The 24,047-nt window shown below is 57.1% G+C and overlaps 1 protein-coding gene across 1 annotated transcript; it reads right to left on the reverse strand.

Moving 5' to 3' along the window:
* Positions 1–1,546: 1,546 nt before the first annotated feature.
* Positions 1,547–22,697, reverse strand: LRRC32 (leucine rich repeat containing 32). Its single transcript, XM_088017509.1, has 7 exons — positions 22,524–22,697; positions 18,925–19,039; positions 18,130–18,326; positions 16,115–16,211; positions 15,276–15,453; positions 8,253–8,343; positions 1,547–3,728 (listed from the first exon to the last, which is right to left on the reverse strand). Exons 1-7 carry the CDS (start codon positions 22,695–22,697, stop codon positions 1,824–1,826), a joined length of 2,757 nt encoding a protein of 918 aa, XP_087873635.1. The 3' UTR covers positions 1,547–1,823.
* Between the last annotated feature and the right edge of the window lie 1,350 nt (positions 22,698–24,047).

Genomic DNA, 24,047 nt, shown 5'->3' on the forward strand with positions numbered 1-24,047 from the left:
AGCTTCTAGCCCCGGCTCTGCCACTGACTCCCTGAGTCCTTGACCCTCTCTGGGCCTCAGTTTTCTTGTCTATAAAATGGGGCGGAGAGAAGGGTGTTTTCATTGTCTCACACTTTACCAAGCACCATCGTGAGCCAGACCACGGGCCAAGTATGGGTAAAGACAACAACATGGGTGAAGACAACAACAGAGGGTCTTGGGCTGACCCCAGGGCTTCCTGGACAGCCCACGATTCCAAGGGCGTGAGGAACAGGGGGTCATATCTAGATGGGCTTTTCTACCCACTTTGGTAGGAGGAAAGGTCCGTGCATGACGAGGACCCGAAAGCGTTTGGAGCCAGCGTTATCTTGTGATAGGACAGCTGGGGGAGAAGGAAATCACTCCGGTCCAGCCCCCAAATCCCCTTCACACCCGCAATGAGGTCTGAATCCACTTGTGTCACAGGCTTTACCACTGGCTTGTGAGGCTCTGAGCAAGTGCCAGTCTCTTCCTCAGCCTCAGTTTCCCTATCTGTGCAATGGGGAGGTTGGACTCCCCGGTCTCAAACTCCAGGCTCTGCTCAATGGACGAAGAGAGAACGCAAGAGCAAGAGGTGAACACACACCAGTCTGCAAACGAGGGAATAAGGGAAACTGAGGCAGAGAACGAGGCAGCCTGTGTCTGCCTGCCCAGGAGAGAGGAGGGAGAGGAGTGGGTGGGCATGTGCAGTGCCAGATGCTCCCAGGCCCTGCTCCCTCGATATGGGGCCATTTCCTGTCCACCTAACAGCCGACTGCCCCCGCAGTGGCAAAGGTCAGGCTGGGGAGACAGGCGGATTTGAGCCTGAATCTCAGGTCTGGCATTTCTTAGCTGCAGGACCCTGGAGGGAGAGTTCTGGAGTTCTTGTAAAATGGTTAAATCCCAACCTCAGAGGGCTGGCTGTCCTAGAGAGGCAAGACGTGTTCCCGCTGCCGGCAAGCCTGGGGCAAAACAGAACCGGGTACCTTAGGTTCTAACTCCTGGCTCACCAGCCAGGGTGGGGGCGCTGGGGACGAACAGGGTGCCTGCATAGGGAGTTGAGGGGCTAGAACAGTACTGGGGTGAGTATGCGCACCCCGAGAGTGCCGGGCAGGGAAAGAGCCCCCTCGGAGCAGGAAGTGGAAGGGTCGGCCCTGGGGCCAGAACCCCAGGCTCTGCAGGAACCGATGCAGCCACATAGCTGGATCCAAGACCCACTCACGTGGCTGCTCTTCCGCTCACAAGCTCTTCGTGCGCCAGAGAAGCTGAAAGTCATTATGGGAAGATGTGACACACAGTCCGCTTGGACACGTCTCAGACAACTGTCCCTGGTCTCGCCCCTCCTGTGCTCTGGCCCCGCCGGGGCAGGACTCTCCGCGTCTCAGCCAGCTGGGGCTGCAGCGCCCCGGAGCCCCGGCCTTCCACTCTGCGTGGTCACTGCGTGGCTTGGCGACCCCCTCCCCCCCCCAAGGACTCGGAGCTGCTTCAGGGCAGGGGTGTGTCTCCCTCACTGGCGTCCCCCACGCCCGGAGCAGGATGTGGCACAAAACAGATGCCTGGCCGAGATTTGCTGATTGGGCAGGTCGACCTCGCTCTCTGTCACTCCTGAAACTGGCCAACTTCCGGCCTGCACAGCCGGACCACATGTGTGGCCTGGGAAGTGGGTTGCCTACCAAGACAGCAGCACACGAGGAAAGGAGCCCTGGGCTGGGATGTAGAGACTCGCCGTGTGACCTTGGGTCAGTCCCCACCCCCGTCTGAGCTCCGGCTGCCCGGCTCACCTGGGCAGGTCTCCCGGCTGCGCCGTTCTGCCGCCCCCGGCTTCTCTAGGCTTTGTACTGTTGGCTGAACTTCTGCCGGCGGACACAGCAACAGGTGGCCAGGGTGGTGAGGAGGATGGCCGAGACCAGTGTAAAGGTGAGGATGATGATGAGGTTGACATTCTTGAGCCCCCCCTTCTCACAGTCCTCGGGGCGCACGTGGCTCAGGGCCACCTCCTCCTGGGAGCCGAAGCGGCAGGTCAGGTCCTGGGTGCCGTCCACGTCCACACGGCCCTGGTGCAGCTGGGCGGCCAGCCAGCCATTGCCGCAGCAGCTCAGCGGATTGCCCTGCAGGTAGAGGCGCCGGAGGCTGGTCTCCAGGCCACCCATGGCGCTGCCGGGCAGGAGGCTGAAGCTGTTGTTTCTCAGGTCCAGTACCTCCAGGGACACGGCCTGCGTCCAGGCGGGCAGGCGGCTCAGGCGGTTCTCGGCGAGATTGAGACGCTTAAGGCAGCTGAAGCAGGGCAGGTCCACTTGCAAGACGGCCAGCCCGTTGCCTTGCAGGGCCAGGACCTCCAAGGAGGCCTCCAGGCCTGCCAGGGCCCCTGTGACCACATCCAACCCGGGGTTCGCAGAGAGGTCCAGCTCGGTAAGCGGCGTGTGGAGGAAGGCCCCCGCCCGCAGCCGCTCCATCTCGTTGTCCACCAGGTTCAGGACGCGGAGGGAGGAGAGGCCAGAGAAGGCCACACACCCCAGGGCTCCAGGTTCCCCCGGCCCCCCACAAGGCCTGACTCGGTTTCCCTGAAGGTTCAGCCTCTGCAGACTGGCCAGGCCGGCAAAAGTGTACGGGGGCAGGTCCTGCAGGGCATTGTCCTGGAGGAGCAGTGTCCGCAGAGACCCCAGCGCTCTGGAGGCCAGCGCCAGCGTCACCAGCGCATTGTGGCTCACGTCCAGGTGCACGAGGCAAGGCAGGAAGGCGGCGCCCGGCACCGCAAAGCCTCGCAGGCAGTTCCGGCTGAGATTCAGGAAGCGAAGGGAGGTCAGGGGCTCCAGAAAGCCCTCGGGGACCAGCTCGATCTCATTGTAGCTCAAATCCAGATTCAGGAGCTGGGAGAGGGGGTGGCTGCTGGCGTTCCGGCTGGGGTTCGAGAAGGGCAAGGCCGACCAGCCCTCAGAAGGTGCGTGGATGCCCTCGCCGCCCTGGGGTGGCCCTGCAGGGAGCCGGATGAGGTTGTTGGACACGTTCAGGTAGATGAGTCTCGGGAGCGCGGCCAAGTCGGGGAAGTGGAGCAGTTTGTTCTCCCGCAGGTCGAGCCAGGCCAGCTGATACTCGGCCCAGGGCTCGGGGGCCGTCTGAAAGGCCTCAATACTGTTGCAGCTCAGGTCAAGTACTCGTAGCTGCTGGAGGCTGAAGTCGGAGATGCAGGTGAGGGAGTTCCTGGAGAGATTCAGGTGGGCCAGGTGGGGCAGGGCCTCGAAAGCACCGTCCTCGATGTCCATGAGCACGTTGCTGTGCAGGTCGAGCCGCTCAAGTGCAGGCGTGCCCCAGAAGGTATGGCGGGCCAGGCGGGTCAGGCTGTTCTCGGCCAGCGAGAGGGTGAGCAGGGCGGGCGCCTCCCCCAGCAGCTGCTCCACCAGGCCACTGTACAGGCTGTTCCCCGACAGGTCCAGAGATGTCACACGAGGCAGGGGGCCCAGGCCAGGGGCGCTCAGCACAGTGCCCGCTGCCAGGCGGTTACGGGCTAGGTTGAGGTGCTCCAGGTGGGGCAGGGCCTGGAAGACACCTGTCTGGATGAAGCTGATCTCATTGGTGCTCAGGTCCAGGTGTCGAAGGGCCATGTAGAAGCCCAGCGGTGAGGCCAGGATGCTCCGCAGCTGGTTTCCAGATAGGTCGAGGGCCTCGATGTCCCGCGGGAGCATCGAGGGGACCTGGAGCAGGCCAAGACCCTGGCACGAGACCTCCTTGTCGACCTGGGGTGGGTTGGGGAGGGCAGGGAAGAGCAGTGGGACTGAGTGGGTACAGCAGGGGGTGCAACCAGACACACCTTCTAGGAAGGATGCCTCAAGCCCCGCCCCCCCCAACTCCAGCGAGGCTCAGCTAGGCTTCTCCTCTGGCTCCCAAGATGCTCCACATTTCTCCCCCTCAAGCCCAATCCTCCCACATCTGGATGATCCCTATCTTGCTCCCTGCCCCCATCTCTGGCACTCAGTACTGTGCGGGGCATCAGAGAGGGACTTAAGGAAGTTTGATGGATACACAGACTCAGAAAAGACAGATGTGAAGACAAATGAACTCACAAAACACCCAATACTGACTATTACCCCATTTCACAGGAAACTGAGCCATATATCACCTGGAGGGACCCCAAGCCAGTGAGCAGCAGGGTCAAGCTGGAACCCAGGGCCTCCTGGGTCACGTCCTGGGTTCCTTTTATGGGTCCAGATAGTTAAATTTCCCCAGCGGCTGTTACACCAGAAACCATTTGGGGAGAAATGTTTCCAAAATGCGATTTGCACTCCTCTCACCGGTTTTTATTTTGGCCTCCTACCCTCAGCCCTCATTCCAGCCCTCATTCCGTGGGGCAGAGCTCCGGGTCCCAGTGCCTGCCTTTCTCGCCACGGACCCCCAGCTGAGACCTCCTTTTTGCTGCTTCCACCTGCCCCGCCTCCATCAGTGGCCTGGCCCTCCATGGCCTGGTCCAGATTGGCCCCTGGAGATGGGAGTGGGGGTAGGAAGCCGGGGGAAAGATGGCCAGGGTCCCAACCCACATTCCTGGGTGACAAGACTATGGTTTTGCTGTGCGAGCCTCACCAAGTCCCATTACCGCTCCGGGCTACTTATCCAGAAAGTAGCACCCTTCCCCAGTACCCACTCAGCATTTTACATTTTATTTAGCACGTTCAGGCCCATGGTCTCCCTGGAGCCTCACAAGAGCAAGCACATCAAATATGATCACCCCTCTGTTCAGAAACCCAAGCCCAGAGAGGGCAGGGGGGCTCCGGGGTCACCCAGCCGAGGAGGAGCAGAGCTGGGGTTTGAACCCATATCTTTTCACAACCAAGGCCAACTTCATCCTTCTAAGCACATGTGCCTTCTGGAGCCTGATTTCTTTTCTGTGCAAATACAGTCTCCCTCTCACCTTTTCAAAGACCCCAGGAATCCAGCCTTTCTCAGGAAAGGGTCTGACTTCCACAACCACCCAGCTCAGGCCCACTCCCGCCCTGGGCTCTCTATATCCGCGGGCCCCTTCTGACCCCTCCACCCGCCTAATGCCTGGCAACAGCTAAAAGAAAACCTTCACTCTGTGCTACTCTCTGCTTCCACCCCTCCCGGGCAAAATCCGGGACATTCAGCAGGGTTCAAGGCTGTCTGTAGCTCTTGCTGACCTGTCCTCTCTCCACCCAACCCCCTCCCAACCCCCTCCGGCCCAGCCCATATGCAGTGACCACACCTGACCACTGCCCTTTGTGCCCTCGCACACCTACCTCTGGGCCTCCTCCCTGCTGCTCCCTGCACTGGTCACCCCCCGCTCCCCAGATCTGCAGGGGAAACCTGGTGTTTGGTGTACTGAGCCGGGCAGGTGGGGCCTCCTCTGGCCTCTCACCACCCCGGTGCTCCCTCTCTCGTAGCTTTGGCCTCTGATTGTGACAGTCTGTGTGGGACCTGGCAGGCAGGGAGCTCAGAGCTAACAGGAATTGGTGTGGTTGGTGTGGATACCTTGGGCCTGGCCGACAAAAGGTGCTCAGTGCATTTTTTTAATGAATGAAAGAGTCACGGACATCACTGGCTTAGTAAAGGACTCAGGGATTGAATCAATCACCTTTCTGAAAGGAAAGAAAAGAGACAGTCCATGTCTTCTAACTGACCATTAGAGTAAAAAGACTCTGGCTCCCCCACTTCCCTGACGGGGGAGACAGAACCTGAAGATGGCAGTGAGCTGTGCCAGGTCACAGTGAGTGGCGGAGCCCCCCCCCCCCCCGCCCCCGGAAGCAGGAACACCAGACTGGGCGGTGCTCCTTGCCTGGCCCAGCTCTTGGCTTCCTCCCCAGAGCTCCAAGGAGAGGTCAGGGGAGGGGAGGGTGGGATAGAACTGCCCTCATCAGGCACCTGTGTGACTCTTCCTGCTCCTGGCAGTCCAGGGACTTGGCCCTACCACCCCCAGCCAAGCAGCTTCCTCGAGGCCTCCGAGGCCCATGGATACCGCCACAGCTGAGCTCCCCTCTAAACCACAAGCCTAGCCCGGCCACCTTGCCGGCCCTGCCTGGCTCTTGGCTTCCTCCCTCACAACCTCTCCATCAGCTCAGGCCACTGGGCATGGCCTCCTCATCCCTCCCCTCAGCTCCCTGGACCATCCTGACTGAAGGAAGAAACAGCAAAGGAAGAACAGGACCACCCGTCATGGAGCACCAGCTCTGGGGCAGGCTCCATGGCTGAGTGCACAGAGCCCTGGCCTCGTTTAATCCTGGCACGTATTAGTTGCCCTGCTGAAGCCCGGGGTGAGCTTCCCCCAGATTAGTCAGAGGCTCCAGAGTACCAGCACAAGTTCCTTTTCCTTTCGGTGCCAGCCGAGGACCCAGGCTGACGCCTTCTGCACAGTAAATAGGAGCAGCTGGCATTTACTGAGCATCTGCTGTGTAGGGGGCACTGTACTGGGATCCACGAGACCCCACACCCCGTTTCACCTCCGGATATCAAAGACTCCCAAGACACCAGCCCCTGAGAGCTGAGCCAGGACACAAAGCTGGCCAAGCCCAGGGCCTAGGACTTGCTTTCTACCCTGGTGCCCACAAGGCCCAGCGGGGGCTGCTAGTCGGCAGGGCGGCACCGGGCTGCCCATCCAGAAGGAAGCTTGAAGGCCAGGGTCGCTCTCAGAACTCTGTTTCTAAAGTCACCCATGGCTCCCTGAGCTCTGAGCCTCCAGCATGACAGACATAGCCAAGTTCAGAGCTACCCTTGACAACCTGCTACTCACTCTCTCTGGGATGCCGGGATGCTGCTGCCCCCATTTTTTTTTTTTTTTTTTAAGGAAGGAAGAGGACTTGCCACCCAACTCCATTTGGCCTTCTGTGCATAGAAGGGAAACAGGGTAGAAAGAAGTGCCCGGCAGTAGCCAGCATAAGCTCGGGAGAGCTGGGTTCATGTCCTAGCTCTGGTACTTCCTGTCTGTATGACCCTGGTGCGTCACATCTCTTCTCTCAGCCTTGGTTTCCTCCACTGAAAAGAGGAGTTCTTTGCAGGATAAAACAAGAGAAAGCCTTTAGTGTGGTGCGGGCACCTCAAGAGCCCTTAGTATGTGGCAATTTCTTTTTACTATTTTGAAAATGATCATAATCCCTGTACTGATCTTCCACAGTAGTTCAGAAAGTGCTTTCCTGCCTATCATCCACCCAGGATCCAAAGCCCACCCAGCTTCCCTCTGCCTGTGGCGTAGTCCGGGCCCTTCACCTCTCTGAGCCTCTCTCCCCAGGCAGAATGTGGCGCTGCATTTGGGAATGTCTGAGGCCTCCTCTGCCGATTATTCTGGGATCTGGGAATCTCAGAAGGGCTCTGAGGAGCAAGAAGGGAGGTGGCAACAGCAGGGCACGGCCAACCCCAGGGAAGGGCTGCAGGCCTCTGCCTCCCAGCACTCCCAGAGGCTGCTGCCCCACCTGTGTCAGAAGCTTCCAGTCCCGGCTCCAAGTGGGGCTGCTAGAGGGCCTGTTGCTTCCCCAGCCCCACTCCCGCCTTGACCTCAGTGACTGCCCAGGCTTATGAGGGGACCTACGTGGTCCCCCTCCCTGTATCCTGCAGGGTCCCAGTGACTTCAGGGCTAGTCTCCCTGGCCAAGGGCAAGAAAAAGGAACAAAAGTAAATCAAACCTTGTCCCTGCCCTGAAGAAGTTCTTGGTCTGCCAAGTGAAACAGGCTTGGACCCATTCACCCACTACCCCACGTGCTCAGTATGAGAGTCCAGAAAACGGCACACAGAACCAGATCAGCCTGGGAGGGGTCGGGGAGGGCTCTCTGGAGGAGGCAGCATTTGATCTGGGTAGCAATGAGTGAGAGACATCCCATCAGGGGAGCAGCAGACGGACCCAAGTCAAGGACCTATTAGGAAAGGGGATTTGGCCATGAGGGACCCGGCTAGACCACCCCAAGTTCCCCACATATACGTATAATCTAGATCACCCCGAGGGTCCACTGCCTTGCGGGGGCAGCTGGGGGAAATAGAGTCCAATCTCAGCCCCACTGGTCCTAGCTGAATGCCCTTGGACGAGTCATCCAACCTCTCTAAATTGCAGTTTCCAACTCTATAAAATGGGAATAATGGTACTTACTGACAGGATGAAGAGTACATCAAGTATTTAAACATCCTGGTAGGTACTTATGAAATGCAAGGGTTAAATGCGTTCAATGTGTCCCCTTTCCTCTTCTAACTCCCCTGACTTCTGGCTTGTGGGGCTGGGGCAGTAGGACACCCTGGGGGGCTTATCCCGCCTGGGCAGGGCTTCTTACCATCTCACAGGGCACCTTGTCTCGCTGTTGGGAGGTGGCCAGGCCCTGGGTCAGCACGGCCAGGAGCAGCAGGATCTGGTGGCTCATGGCTCTGCAGAGGGTGGGGAGGAAAGGGAAACATTGTAAGACCCCTGGCTCCTTTCCTCTGCCAGCCCCCATTGCTCCCATCCTGCCCGTGCCTGCCTTCAGCGAGCCCCAGATCACAGCTAGAGCTGGACCAAAGGTGCCGTGAAGGACCGTGGATGCTGGGGTCTGCAGCCCATCACAAAGGACCTCTCGTGCCAGGCCAAGGAGCTAGGCTGTCACCCCAGGCAGCAAGAGTTTTGAAGCAGGTGGGTGACTTGGTCAGATCTGGGTTTCAAAAGACCCTACCTGAGGGAAGACTGCCTGCAGGGGGTGAGTGGGAGACAGAGGGACTCTAAGGGCTGCCTGGGGCCAAGCTCAGGGCTGGGGTGGGGTCAGGTGGGGAGCTAGGCCTCTGACTGCATTTCCACCCAGGTCCTAAGCAGGTCCCCCATCTTAGTTTCTTAGGCCCCAAACGGAATTCCTCAATCTCCCCACCCCTAGACTTTTATTTTGCCCTTTTTCTTTTGATTTTCTGATTCTGGAGTCCCTGCCATTGTTTGAAGGCTGGGCCTGGAGCCCTGACAGGAAGCCCCGCCAGGAGGCCTGCCCTGCCCCCAGCACTGTTGTTGCGGACTTCCCCAGGAGCAGGCTCCAGGCCCTTTACTTTCACTGAAGTTACCACCAGCGCAGGGGGCCACTCGGGCCTGCTGGTGTCCTCTCTATGTACAACCAAGGTGGCGTTGAGGGGGACCGCAGAGTCAAAGCCCAGTGCTGCTAGGGGCTCACTTACTGAGGACCTGGCCCAAGTGCTAGGAGTACATATCAAGTCTCTTTTTCTTTTCTTTTCTTTTCTTTTCCTCTTTCTTTTTCTTTCTTTTTCTTTCTTTTTCTTTCTTTCTTTCTTTCTTTCTTTCTTTCTTTCTTTTTCTTTTCTTTTCTTTTCTTTCTCTTCCTTCCTTCCTTCCTTCCTCCCTCCCTCCTTCCCTCTCCCTCCCTTCCTTCCTTCCTTCCTCCCTCCCTCCTTCCCTCTCCCTCCCTTCCTTCCTTCCTTTCTCTCTCTCTCTGTCTCTCTCTCTTTCACACCTTAACTGAATGCTTCCTCAAGTCTGGCTCTGGGGCGCCTGGGTGGCTCAGTTGGTTAAGCGACTGCCTTCGGCTCAGGTCATGATCCTGGAGTCCCGGGATCGAGTCCCACATCTGGCTCCCTGCTCAGCAGGGAGTATTCTTCTCCCTCTGACCCTCCCCCCCCTCATGTACTCTCTCTCTCTCTCTCTCTCTCTCTCTCTCATCCTCACTCTCTCAAAATAAATAATAAATAAATCTTTAAAAAAAAAAAGTCTGGCTCTGTGCTGGGAACTGGGGTCACAAATAAGTGCACAGAAGTGACCAGAACACACACAGAGTGTTCACGAGGAAGGACACATAAAGCCCTCCAAGAGCACTGGACTCAGTCACCCATAACTGAGTGCTCTCTCCTTCCCTCCACTTACCTGCTATGGGACCTGTACAAGTCACTTCACCTCTCTGAGCCTCAGTTTCCTCTTTTGAGATTAATGCCAACTTTGCTAGGTTTTGGTAAAGATCAAATGAGATGCATTGTATGAAAGTGCCTTTACAGAGCCCTTATTATGCACCAGGCACTCTTCTCCATACTTTAAGGTATTAACTCACTTAATCCTTACAGTAAATTAAGGAGTTGGTTCTATGATTATCATTCCCATTTTGCAGATGGAAACTGAGGCTCAGAGAGATTAAGTAACATGACCAAAGTCACACAGCTTACTAGTGGCAGGCCCACGCCATCTTTACCCTTAACCTCTACTCTAGAACATCACCTGCAGGTGCTCGGTAAATGAGCGCTGAATTGCAACCCTGAAGGGTGCTTTAGAAGAAGAGGCATCTACAGGACCTTTGAGGACTGAGTCTTTGGCTGTTGGAATCCCCTAGTGTCCTGGTGATGAATTTTAAATTAAGATGGTTACTCTGAGGCCCTTTCTGGTCCACACACGCCTGGGCCACAGTGGCGTCTTTTCAACCCCATTCCCTGGGTTCAGCTCGGGGCCATGGGCCGCCTGCCCCCCATAGCTGCTCTTTTCTCACCGCCTGCGTTCACAGGAAATTTGGTTCTGCTGTTTAAAAAGCAGAACATCACAACCCATTTGAAAGCTAGTGTACTCAGAATTGAATGGAAACCTCCAGTGGGACCTTTGCACTCCTTGGGGAGTGTGCCTGCCCACCCCAGCTCTTTCCCCCAGCTTCATGGCTCACTGTCTCCCCTCTCCCGCTCTGGCTTCTGGCAGCCTCTATTTCCTTCAGTTCTGTGTGCACTTCTGCATTGCTCCAAGCCTTCACTTCCTCCCCCCTCTTGTGCTGAATGCCTCCTCATCCTCTGGGTCTCAGCTTAGATACCGCTTCCTCCAGGAAGCCTTCTCTGATTCCCCAAGTCTGGGTAGCTCATCCTCCACGTTCCCACAGACCCTGAGCTTCAAGTGAGCACAGCACTGAGCCCTCCGTGGTTCGTTCCGCTGACCCTGGCTCCTATGGGAGGCGCCCCGGGGCAAAGAGGACTCACCATCCGCTGGGATCTTACACCACCGGGCAGGCCAGGGAGGCACTGAGAACTGACACAAGGTGACACTGGCAAGAGCAGTCCTTCTTGACTCTCTTTTCATCTCCCTGCCTTACTCCTTACCCCCAACAGCAGGTTCTGTCTGTTCTGCCTGAAAAACAGACCCTGAGTCTGCTACCTCCCTCCTGCCTCGCTGCTCCGCACGGAGGCACCACCACAGCCCTGGGCCTCGAAAGCAGCAACACCTGCTTCCACCTCGACCCCCTTCAGGCTGTCCTCCACACACAGCCGGAGTGATGTCTTTGAATCATGTATCGGAGCATGGGTCTCACTGCTTGAGAACATCCAATGAAATCCAGGCTTTACACAATCGCCTCCCTGGCCACAGCTACCATTTGTCCTGCCCTTACCAAATTCTAGCTTTCCCACCGTTCCTCAAACATAGCAAGTGCATTCCTGCCTCAGGGCCTGGAAGGCTACCCCCCAGAGACCCACACATTTTGTTTCCTCGCATTGATCATTTCCTGCTAATTTCTTTCTTTTTTTTTTTTTTAAGATTTTATTTCTTTGTTTGAAAAAGAGAGAGAGAGAGCGTGCGAGCAGGGGGATGGGCAGAGGGAGAAGAACAAGCAGACTCCCCGCTGAGCAGGGAGCCCGATGCGGGGCTCCATCCCAGGACCCTGGGATCATGACCTGAGCCGAAGGCAGATGCTTAACCAACTGAGCCACCCAGGCGCCCCTCCTGTTCATTTATTTCTGATTCTATGAGAACAGGGGTCTATTAAGTGGTGCTCACCAAACATCTATTGAACAAATGGCAAAGTGAGGGGTAGAAGCTCTACTTCAGGGGCTGTGAGGTCAGGACAAGGAAGGACCTGGATTGGTTCTGAACCTGAAGGCAGGGCTGCCCAAAAGAGCCCTCACTACGCCCCTCTTCCGCCTGTCAAATTTCACCCTACCCCCAAGGTGGGCACCTGTGCATCCAGCCGAAGGCCCTGGAGCCCATGGACCTCTGCCCTGGCATCTCGTCTGCGGGCCCCCTTCAGTAGTGCCCCCGACTCGCTGTGGGGACCCCGAGGGCCACTCACTCTCAAGAGGGAGGACTGTGGTCACTTAGACCCAGGCTTACATTCGGACACTACTGCTTCCGTGCTCCCCGTGCCTCAGTGTCCCATCTGTACAGCAGGTCGCCTGGTGGCTGTTCTGCCACTGGCTTCCCCCAGCCACTGTGACGATCGAGCTGAGAGTGGCTGTGAGGTGTCCTGGACACATCGTGGGCAATGACCTGGAGGGCTGAAGGGCCCAGGTGAGGCACGCTGAGGAGGGAGGCCCTAGGCCTGCCGACTAGTAGCCTAGGCAAGAGAAGGCAGGAGACATTTTAGGACTCTGACTGGCCTCCCAAATGCCAGAGAATATCCGTGTGTGTGCGCGCGCGTGCGCGCGTGTGTGTGTGTGTGTGTGAGAGAGAGAGAGAGAGAGAGAGAGAGAGAAATAGTGGGGGGATGGGGAGAAGGCAATGCCTATTATACTATTATAATAAGCCTGTCCCTACTATTTCAAGGCATTAGACACTGTTCTAAGCCCTTGATCTGTATTATCTTATTGAAGTCACAACGCATTAAGGTGGTTACCATAATTTCCATTTTACAGATGAGAAAACCGAGGCTCAGAAAGTGACTTAGCCCATAGTTCATAAGCATTTAGGGGGTAAGTGTTAGCCCAGGTCTACATGACCCAAATGCTGTGTTTTCTCCATTAGGTGCTGAGCTGCCTGCTCCCTCCCCTATAGAACTACCCTTATTGTGCCCAGGAGGAAAACAAAGCTCAGAGAGGTGACTTACCCAAAGTCACACAGGCAGTGAATAGCAGATGGAGTCAGAATCTGGTCTGTCTGCCTCCAAAGCAAGTGTTCCAGCTACACCAGGCCAAGATCTCCCTCGTTAACCACCTCCAACGACTCCCACCCGCACCCCTATACACATAAACAGACAAGCTCACAGGGCTGGGCTCTGGGGTGCTCCTCTCCCTCCTCTCGGCCCCAATCACCAGCAGAGTAGGGTCCTGGGAGAGCTGCTGTGGACGTTCATACCAAGCAGTGAATCACTAAGGGCAAGCCCCATTCTGGAGACATGTGCATCCCACGGGGGAATTAGACCTTAACCCAAAGGAATGTAGCTGTGATGGCGGAATTTCAGGCAGCTCGGGTGGGGGTGGGGGTCCCTCACATCTTACCACTCATGAAGAAGGCCGGCTTCAGAACCCCTCAGGGAGAGGTGGGTGCCCCCCCCCAGTCCCCATCCAGAGATGGGCAAGCTATTTGGTGCGGTGGGATGGAAAGCGCCGGCCCGCCTGAGTCCGAGGGCGGTAGGAGACTTGGATTCAAATCCTGATCTGCCCTTGACTAGCTGTGAGTTCCCCGGCAAGTAAGTGCCGGCCTTTTGGCTGCTGTTTTCCCATCTGTCAAATAGGAAAGCCGGCCCCTCCCTTTCGCGGGAAAGATCAGCTGAGACAGGGTCCCGTTTGGCTCCGTGCGGAGAGTGGGGGCGACGGCGGCAGGGGCCTACTGGGGGGCGGAGGGGGGGCATCGGGATGGCCCGGCCGCACCCCGCGCTCTCCAGGGGCGCGGGCCAGCGGGTTCCCCGAGGGGCCGGCAGCCTCGCCCGCGGGGCGGCTCCTACCTGGCTCAGCGCGGCCGCCGCTCCTCTCCCGCGCAGCCCCGGCACATCTTGCGCAAACCTGCCCCCCCCCACGGCCCCACCCCGCGCCAGACCCGGGGTCACGGCCCGAGGAGGCCCACGGCTGCTCCACTGCCCCACGGGAACCCGACCCGCGAGGGGGCGGCTCGGGCTCCAATTTAAATACCTCTCCCGCCGACCCGCCCCACCACGCCCCCCCCTCGGCCAAGCTGCGGGGTCCTAGCGCCCGGCCGGCGCGCCCCCGCGTGACTCGGTTTCTCCGGAACGCGCGAGGGGGTGAAGCATCTTTCCGCTGGAACCCCGGCTGGGAAGGGGCGGGGTGGCAGGGGGCGGGATGAAAGGGCCGGGAGGAGGGGGGGTCGCTAAGGAAGCGCTAGGCGGGCGAGGCCGCCCGGACCGCCGCACGTGCAGCTCGTGGCCCCGCGGGGTCCGGAGGGGCGGGAGTGGGGGGAGAGCTCTAGGAGCCGCAGGTCCGCAGAGGAAATCCGGCCTGGCCCCGTTTTCCCGTTGCCGGCGCCGCCGCACTTAGAGTGAGCAAACAGGAGAGGTGACGGCGGGGCTGAACGCGGAAGGAAATGACCCTTCTCTGGCCCTGGGGCGGCCACAGAGGGGGTTCCCCACACCGCGGCCATCCCCTCTGACGAGTCCAGGCAGGTCCCTTCCCCTCTCTGATTGTGCTCTCTCCTATCCGCGCTGGCCTTCCTCCTGCATCTCCGGGACCCTTAAGCAGTCCTGTGAAATGGTACCGTCAAAGTCCCCAGTTTTCGGATGGAGAAAGTGAGGCTAGGGATGGGACAGCGAATATCAATAAAAACCAGTTGTCTGGGACTAGTAAGGTCCCCATTTATGTTTAGGGAGACTGAGTCTCAGAAGGGTTACATGGCACATCCAAAGTCGCACAGCCTGTAAGAGCAGGGATTTGAGCCCAGTCTGTCCACAAAGCTAAGTCCAGGCCGATCTGGCTGCTCTTTTCAGGCACCGTCTTGCTCAGGCTGGTTTAAAGTGTGGACAGAAAGTAGCATGGTGGTATTCTTGTCTTTTGCATTAGAGATTGATGCACGTCTTCCCCCAAAGCCACCCCCTCTCCCAGATGCCTTGGCCCTCCCAAATCACAGGTACTCTGCCCTGCTAGGTGTTGACCCAAGGGTTGGGGTACCTGGGAGAGAAAGGTCATGGCCATCCTCTGGGTCCTGGTTCCAAGGATAGAATATTTCTCTTCCCAGCCCCGACAGTGACACGGGGTGCCCCATTTTACAGATGGGAAAGTGACCCCCCCCAAAGCCTCATGGTAAATCAGGATAAAGCTGGGATCCCTGAATCCCTAGGTGGTTGCCATCTTTACTTCCTCCCGTCTGTCTCATTGGGGACAGGCCTGCGCAGGTGGGGACAGTCCAGAGAGGTTAAAGTGTGATAGCAGGGGGCCCAGGGCCTAACCTAGCCTCAGCGGAGGAAATCAGGGAAGTCTTCCCTAAGGAGGGGCCTGAACTGCAATGAAGGTGTGGGTAGGAAAGAGTGCAGGAATGGGGAAGGATGTCCAAACCTCCCTCGTCCCTCTCAGCCACTGGAGGCCTCAGATTTATGCTCATGGAGGTCCCAGCTGGTCACCCCAACCCTCTCTCTGGACCCTAGTGTTCTCCTGGTCCAATGGAACCTCTGTTTCCCTGCCTCTAAAGTGAAGAAGATAGTAGCTACTTCTTGAGGTTGGTGGAAGCCAGCAGAGTACAGCAAAGCCAGCCTGGGGCCTGGACCCAGCGGATGTTAGGTAACTTCTTGCTGTTTTTATTGGTGATACCTCTGCTGTAGTTGCTGGCTTCCTTTTCCAGATCCTTGTCCAAGGGGCCAGATGTCCAGAAAGTGCTTCGCAGCTCCGCTGCAGCATGGGCAGAGCATGGCTGAGCCAGATTCAGGCATCTCCCGGGTTCTCCCATGCGACCTTCTCCTGCCACATCCAGGCCCAGGCTGGCTGAGTGCCAGCTCATCTTTCCCTGAGCTGCTGCCAAGCAGAATCACTGGGCTGGCACAGAGCTTTGGCTGGTTTGGGGGTAGGGCAGGACTGGAGCTGTGACAGGCTGGGGGACAGGGCCTCCCACACACCCCCAAAGGCTGTGGTTGTGGTTAGTGAGTTCATGGAGTTCCACCTCACTCGGCGTCCGGATGGGGCTCCCCAAGAGTTGGAGATAGATGGGCAACCAAGTGTGCCTACCTGCTGTGGGTGCCCCTGGGGACGGGGGACTAAAAGCCAAGAACACCACGTGCTCAGCACCCCTTCCTTCGTCCTTTCACTTCTTCAGCACTCATGTTGCTGTGTGATTTTTGGCAAGTTGCTTAATCTTTCTGACCTCAGTTTGAGGATCTGCAAAGTGAGGCTAATAATATCATCTGACGTCATGGCTTGCTGTAAAGAATCAAATGTAACTGTGTGTGTAAAGTACCTGGGCAGAGGCCTGGCCCGTGGTACTTGCTCAGTAAATATGACCTCCCTTCCCTGATGGGCCCCAGAAAGCTGAGGAATAAAAGTGTCCGGGACCTACCCTTGTGGAGCTCCCAGACCAGATGGGAGGCAGATGAGAACATAGGATGATTGAGTCCAGAGGCCTCGAAGGCTGAGTCTAGGAGTCTGAGCTTGATCTGAAGGAGGGGGAGAGGTTGGAACTGAGCAGGGTCAGGGTTGCCTGGCAGCCATGGGGGGGGGGGGGGATGGCGGCGGTGGCTTTCTTTAAAAGGCCACCAAGGCCAGCTTGCCATCCAGTGTTGATTAGTCCCAGCTCGCACACCTCCAGGAATAGGGAGTTCTCCTGAACAGCCAGTCAGTGGGCAGCTCAGTCTGGACTGTGTTGGTATTTTTGTGAAAATGCTTCCATTCCCTCATCCCTCTGTCAGTGAAGATAGTAGTTGCGTCTTTTCCTGTGTCCTTAGGACTACCACCTTTAACTGAGAAGACCCTCTCGGGCACCAGGTTGGGCTCAAGGCTCCCTGGGAGGGCTTTACTTCAGGCCAAGATGAAACCCAAAAGTCTCAAGTAGGAGTGAGTGGCCCCTGAGACCACACAGGATGGCCCAGGAAGGCAATGATGTGCACATCCTGTGTGACCTTGGGCAAGTCTCTAAACCTCTGGGCCTTGCTGTCCCCATGTAACCATAAAACTGAAGTGGAAAGGACCATGGTACCTTGGGCCCTCAATTTGGTTTCCACTGCTCTTTGCTGAACCCCCACCGTGGGCCAGTCTTTCATCTCATGTGGCAAATCAGGATAAAAACAACCACAAAGAGCCTTTCAGTTAGGTGTCTTTATTATCAATTACTGACTAGGCAACAGGTTCAGCGAGGTTAAGTAACTGGCCTGAGTCACACAGCTTTGGAGTCAGGAATTGAACCCTGGTCTCTGTACTCCCAGGCCAGATCTCAGTGCAAGGATACGGCCGTCCTCACTCCCTGCCCCTGCCTAGCGCCTCTGTGGGCCCTTGGGAGTCAGGAAGTCCCTTATCAGCCCCTCCTGGGGCCCTGCTTTCTGGGGCAAAACCCTGGGTTCCCCAGTTCTTTTACCGCCAACCCCCCCTTTGCTCCCTAGGGCAACTGGGTTCAGACCGTGCCAGCTGTGGGCCACGTCCTGGAGTCACAGTAGGAGAGGAAAGCAAATGTTGCTGGATGTCAGCTGTAGGGAGTTTGTGAACCAAAAGCCCAGGTTGGGTGCTGGGGAAATTAGCACTTATAAAGGGGCCAGAGGTGTGTCCCTTGCTCTGAGAAATAGCTGATGTGTTAAAAGGGAGTAATGAGGGCTTGCAAGACCAGGCCCGGTGCTAGGTACTGCACTGGAACTCTCTCCTCCTCATGGCCATCTGATGAGGTGGGGACTGTTGTTGCCCCCCTCTCACAAAAGAAAGACCGAGACTCAGAGGGATGGAGTGACTTCCCCATAGTCACACGACAGGAAAAGGGCACAGCAACCATTTCCATCTGAGTCCTCAGACTCCAAGGCCCTCACACATGGCCAGGGACTAGCTTGGTAAGTTTTCTGTTCTCAGTGGGGGCCCGAGCACTAGGAGAGACCAATGCAGGGGAAGGCGAGGCCCTGTGTACCCCTCCACAGCCACACAGGAGGCTCCGGGCTCTGAGCCTGGTCATCGAGAACTGGTTCTGAGGAGCCTGCAGGCTCCGGGAGGCCCCAGGGGAGAGGGGGGATGGTAGATGAGAAAAGTCGAGACTGGGCGAAGCAGGCAGGCAGGATCAGAAGCGTCTCCAGAGCTTGACTGGGCTGCGCCGTGGACCATGAAACCACAGGTCTCTGCAGCACCCAGGCTGCTGGGAACTTGAAGGTTTGTCCCTTTGAACCACATAACTTTCTCTTCCATTTTAACCATTTGAAGGTTGAACCCCATGTAACCTTTGCTGATCCAGAGTTATTGGTATGGGCTTGGGTTATAGTCCACGATGTTGTAAGGAGTCACGTCCAACAGCAGCAGCAGAGCGAAGCCCAGGGGGAGACGGCAGGCACATGAGTGCCCTTGAGGACAGCATTAAGTAGAGGCCAGGCGGCCGAGCTGGCCCACCTCGGGCAAGTCATTCTCTTCTCGTAGTCTCAGTTTCTCATCTGTGTACTTGGGACCGTCATTCTGCCACCTCACCGTTGAGGCGTTGGGATGATACTGTGGAAAGCCGGGTGGAGTAGAGGTTGTTGGGTCAGTGTGATTATTGATGTCGTCTTCCTCACCTGAGAGGCTGTGACTCTCTGGTTGCCTGAAGGGACCTGTTGTTGGCAGATAAAGCACCCAGTGATAGGAGACAATGGGAGCGGCTGAGGTAGAGGGACCCAAGTGCTATAGGTGTAGTGGGCCCAGGGCTGACGTGGGCCCTGGGCTCCTCAGACAAGGCCCGGCTCCTGTGAGGGGAAGGGCTGTGGCCCAGGGAAGGCATCCCATGGTGGGTGCACCCTGCATCTAGGGTTTCCCTGGAGGTCCCTTCCGAAAGTCAGGTTCCCTGCTGTGCTGAGCTCCCAGTAGGCTCTGGGCTCCTGTCTTCCCCTGGGAAGGGGGTCAAAGCCCCAAGCTTTCAGAAACTGGCTCACATGTACTCAGGTGACCCCCACAGATAAAGATCACCTCCTGAAGTTTCAGAGAATCCTGCTTGCCTCTTCTACTTCCACTCCAAGAAAAATAGCAGACTCAAGGCGCCAAGAGGGTGCTGAGGCGGTGATTCCCCTCCCGCACCCTACTTTCTTTGACTTGCCCCACATGAGGTACTCTGGGGTTCACAGCACAGGCTCTTCAGAGGCCTCACCTAGCTCCTCTCAAATTGTGGAGACGATCAGAATCCCGGAGGGCTTGATAAAACAGACTGCCGGGTACCCTTGAGACTCTGGTTCAGTAGGTCCCAGGTGGGGCCCAGAAGCTTCAGCTCGTGCAAACCCCCAGTGGCGCTGGTGCTGCCCGTCAGCAGGCCGCCCTTGGAGAAGCGCCGCACCTGTGAGGGTGAGGGGCAGCCTTCATCCTCTGTGAGACGGAGGTGACCACAGCCCCTCCTCACTGAGCTGCCGAAATGAAAGCAGGGAATGGGAAGCTATGGCTACCAGGATTATGAGTCTCTCTCACCATGAGTGAAATTCTGAGACCATCATGAGGCGTCTGTATACTTTCAAGCTGGGAAGGGGATGGGCTAGCCCAGGCAGCTTTCGTGTTGTAACCCGTTTAATCCTACAACACCCACTGAGGTAAATATTATTTTATTATTATTATTGTTGTTGTTATTATTATTACTGTCATTTCCTCCATTTTATATAGATGATATATGAGGAAACCCAGAGAGGTTAAGTGATTAACTCAAGCTTGCACAGCAAGGACAGATGAGTCCAGGCAGCAGGGCTCCATCCCCGACGCATTTAATACTCTAACGTGTTGTCACTGGTTGGACCATTAATTAGCCGAAAGAGCACTTGTTCTAAACCTCTTTAAGTTTACCACAACGCCCCTTATGTGTAATGTTGTATTTTCTGCCCTCTTGCGTGGGAGGAGGAGAGTCCTGAGGAGGGCAAAGCCGAGGGAGAGAAGCGGCCCAGACATCAGAGGGGGCCCGCACCCGGTGTGCTGCCCACTGCTGTGTGACTTTGGGCCGATGGCCTCACCTCTCTGAACATATTCCATCTCTGCGAAGCGGAGCAGTGATGGACAACGAGGGCTGTTTGAGGAGTGAGCTCCTTTGTGTCAGTGACTGCCTGCCCGTGGCATTCATCCAGTCGATGGCACTGCTTGTGATTTCTGGATGGTTATTGTTTGCTTTTTTTTTTTTTTTTGGCAGCAGTTCTATCTTCTTCATGCTGGTTTCGTTCAGGGAAGGAGTGAAGTGGTTTGTGAAGTTTGCCCTGGCTGTGCTTGGAAGGTGTGGGGAGGGGGCCTGTCTAACGTGCATCTGTGGCTGCCCCCAGGGGCAATGAGAGTGGGCAGCATTCCCATTCTGCAGGGGGACAGGGGGGGCCTCTGGAGCATGGGCCAGGCGGCGGAGGGCTGGGCACACCCAGCTCTTACTGGGACCATCTTCTTTGGCACAGGCCACTGTGACCCCCTCCTGTCCTACTCAAACTGCTTTCCTCATGACCAGAAGGCCTTTCTAGAATACCTCAAGTGCTGGACTTTGAGGGAAATCTGAGGCTGGAGGGGGGCAGTACTAGCTCATGTCACACAGCCCAGCGATGGCAGCGTGGAAGCTAGAACTCTGCCCCTCTCCGCAGTGTTGGGCTATCCCGCCTTCCCCTGTGACATCCCCTCACACCCGCATGCTCCCCCCCCACAGACACAGTGCACCTGCAAAAGCATACGCCCCACCGCCCCCACGCCCTTCGTATATCCCCTCAAAGACCATACAGGACACACAGGGCCCCAACTCATGAAAACAACACGCGTCAACCTTACACAAACATTACACACAGGTACACACTGTCCACAAACGTTGCAAACATTCCACAGAGACACCCTCGAAAGTCACGTAGTCACAACACACAGATACACACCCTCACAAATTCAGCTCTCATGTTAACACTACACAGGCAGCACTCATCACAAACATACACTTGAGCATACATGATGAGCACACGGTATATATATATATGTATCCTGTGCAAACACCAGTCACAAACACACCACATACGTTGCCCACAAACACACTCCTATCCCATATACACAGCAAAGACTTAAAATCCCCAGGCTCCCAGACCCAGTGCACATACACAGACACACGTGCACATGCCAATGGGAACTAGGCTGTGACCTCACGTTGCTTGTGACTCCAATTTTCTCCAAAGCAGGTCATACACGAGCCGAGTGGCTGATTTCCTGGGGTGTGAAAGGGAAGAAGGGAAAGGACACAGCTTGACAGACTGCTGTGGCCTCCCAGGGAGCCTGTGCTTCATCCCGATGGCATGCTGGGAGCTCAGGAGCCCGGGAGCTTAGAGGCCAGGCTGGGGCTGCAGGAGGCAGAGGGCTGGATCCTGTCTCCTAAGCACTGGCTGCCTGGCCCTGTCCCCAAAGCCAGCCCCTCTCACTAGGTCTGGAAGCTTGGGAATGGGTATTCAGCCTTACAGACTGCTGTTCTCTGGCCTCTTCTGGGCCATGTGACTTCTGCCTGCTTGCTCTCCCTCTCCTCTGTATGCTGGCGGCAGGAGAGCTGGGTTTGAGGCCTGATCCAGACCCCCGAAACCGCCCTCCCTGCTGCTCGCATCAGGGCCCACCTGGCGTCCTGGGGGCCGGGCTCTGCTTCCCGCTGGCAGAGGTCATCTCTCAGGAGACCCGGCAGCCCCTCTCCCTGCAGCCTCTCCCCTCAGCGTGGACACTCCCCTATTTCCCAAACCCCTCCCAGGCTGACCCACATCCCCTCCAGCTACTGCCCCGTCCCTTTGTCTCCAGGCAAGACGTGCCCTTGCTGTGTCCATCCCCCGCTTCCAACCCCCCCCACCACATGTCTCCCTTCTTCCTCCACTTGTCTCCAGCCTCCTCAGTCCAACCAGCTCATCGCCAGCTTCCTCGGTCCCTTGGTCACTTGGCTGCTTCACAGCTGCCCACTCCCTCCTTCCCGAATCGCCCTCTCCCCTTGGCACCCACCCTGTGACGCCCTCCCTGGCTCTAATGTCACCTCTCCAGCACCTCCTCCCGGATCCTTCTCTGGCCCCTCTTCTTCCTCTTCCTCCTCCTCCATCTGCTCTTTAAATGTGGAAGCTCCTGGGTCTCCCTCTGCATTCGGCCTGCTTGTTCCTCTCCTCGCCCTCCCTGCAGGAGACCTTCCTGCCCCGGGGTCTCCCTTTCCGGTTCATCCATCCAGCCATTCATCCTCCACGTGGCGGCCAGATGGAGTCTCTTCAAAACACAAATTTGACCAGGTCACTCCCAGCTTAAAACACTTTGATGGCCCTGGGGGTCCAAGCCCATGTCACATTTCCCATTTTCCTGTCTCTTTCACTACTCACAGGGACCAGATTCCATATCACGCACCCACATACATCCTCCAGCAGCTCCCTTCCTGCTGTCGCCCAACTGTGCTCAGTGATCTCTGCCACACTCCCGCTCTCCCTGCCCCCCATTCTCTCCTGCTCTTCCCCACCGCCACCTCCCCCTTCTGTCTCTGTCCCTCTCTACGTTTAGAGTCACCAGAGGACCACCCTCCCTAGGGTTGCCTGCCTTGAAGACATCTTGCCCAGTGCCTGGAAGGCCCCGCAAAGGCTTCTGGATGGCCAGAATCCATTGGCGCCCTCGCTCTTCCGTTCTCCCACCGCCCCACTACACTGCAGACACAGACTTTGACCTCTGTCCGCAACACACTCTGATGTCTGCCCGCTCAGCATCTCCACCCGCCATCCGGACAGCTGGCTGCTGGTCTTGGCTTCACCCGGGGCCCAGCCTCACCTTCCTGCTCCTCTGGACCTCACCCCAGAGCTCATCCCATTTCCTTTGGCTGGTCCCACCCTGTCACTGGCGGTTAAGGCCGTCACCGTGTCCGCGTCAGCTTTTTCCATGTAGTGTGTAGCCGTGGCCAACAAGGCAGGTAGGGTGGCGCACGTGGTGGGGCCTTTGGAGTCGAGGTCTGGCTCTGCCCCTGGCTTGCTGGGTAACCTTGGACTGAGTCTCAAGAGCTTCATCGAAAATAAGGGGAGAATAATGTCTACCTGGCATGATCGTGGTGACGCTTAAAGCGCAGGTATTCCGTCCATATCGGTTCCTTCTTTTCAGTGGGATGAAGACCCTCCTATGGGCTCCCCACAGGCAGGTGAGCCTGATTCGGCCCTTTAAAAGGCTCCTGGGCCTTTGATCAATTTTATAATTGCTCTTCGGGTAGCTACCAATGAAGCAGGATGCAGAGGCTGGGTGCTGGTTGCTTTGGGACCATAGAACATAGGTGCTTGGGAGGCGAGGGGGACATGGGGGAAAGGAGGGGCGGTGGCTCTGCGAGGGAGGGGGCTGGAGGGAGACCTGAGGGGCTGGGAGGGGTCCACAAAGTCCAACTATATGACGCAGTGATGTGATCTCTTCTCTGGCTCCCGGGAGATCTCCAGCAAACTCTCCACTTCTCACGATGCACTGGGAAGTTGGGTCTGGTTTTAGGGCTAAGTCAAAGTGCTGCTTGTGGGCTCCAGGTGGACACAGAGGGAAAACACAGACTGCCCCCACAGCCTATCTTTCCCCATCAGGGCCATGCACCTGATGACAATTGGGAGGTGGGCCCAGTGGATATTGTGATGTTCCTCAAGCTAGGATTTGGGACTTGGACACCATGGTCACCCAGCCTCCAGGCCACTGAGTCCAGATATTAGGGGGTTATTAAAACTACTAATAAGAATGCCTCATAATAGCAGTCCTGTAGGTTTGAGCTGAGTGTGAGGGTCTGAGCAATTTGAGAGGACAAGGTGGGGCTAGGCAAGGAAAGGGCTGGGTGCCAGAGGAGTCAGTGGGAAGGATCCATTGGCAGGAGCTCCCTGGTGAAGAGCTCTGGTGTGGGTGTAGGGTGGGCACCTTGTGGGAACATGCTAGGTAGGAAGGTCACACGGCAAGGTCTGTGCTGCAGGTAGACCGGGAATGGCGTGGGCCAATGGGGAATGGAGGCAGGAGAGTGGCCCGGAGGTCGATGCCATCACCGAGGACCTCAGTAGTGGGGCCTGGACAAAGGCAGAGGCTGGTGTAGTGGGTGGGACGGACTTGGGGATTGATGGTGGGGATGGTGGTTGGGGAGAGAGTCATGGGAACGACAGGGGAGGGGGGGTGATCACTCCTGCTTCTGACCAGGTGACCAGGCAGAGCACAGTCAGGTGATCTGTGGCTTACTGGGGGGGTGCCCAGCAGGCAGCCAGATGTTGGGCCTGGAGCCCAGAAGGAGATCTAAGTCAGCGATGGAAGAGAACTGCCAACAAGAGCTTCATTCTCCTGCCCATGCATGGGGACCACAACCCCTGCCTCCCAGGGAAAGGTATGGGGGGCCATGTGAATGTCACCTG

This window comes from Eumetopias jubatus, unplaced genomic scaffold (assembly GCF_037043125.1).
Source record: "Eumetopias jubatus isolate StellerSeaLion01/CBP00866 unplaced genomic scaffold, mEumJub1_p1.0 scaffold_13, whole genome shotgun sequence".
NCBI lineage: Eukaryota > Metazoa > Chordata > Mammalia > Carnivora > Otariidae > Eumetopias > Eumetopias jubatus.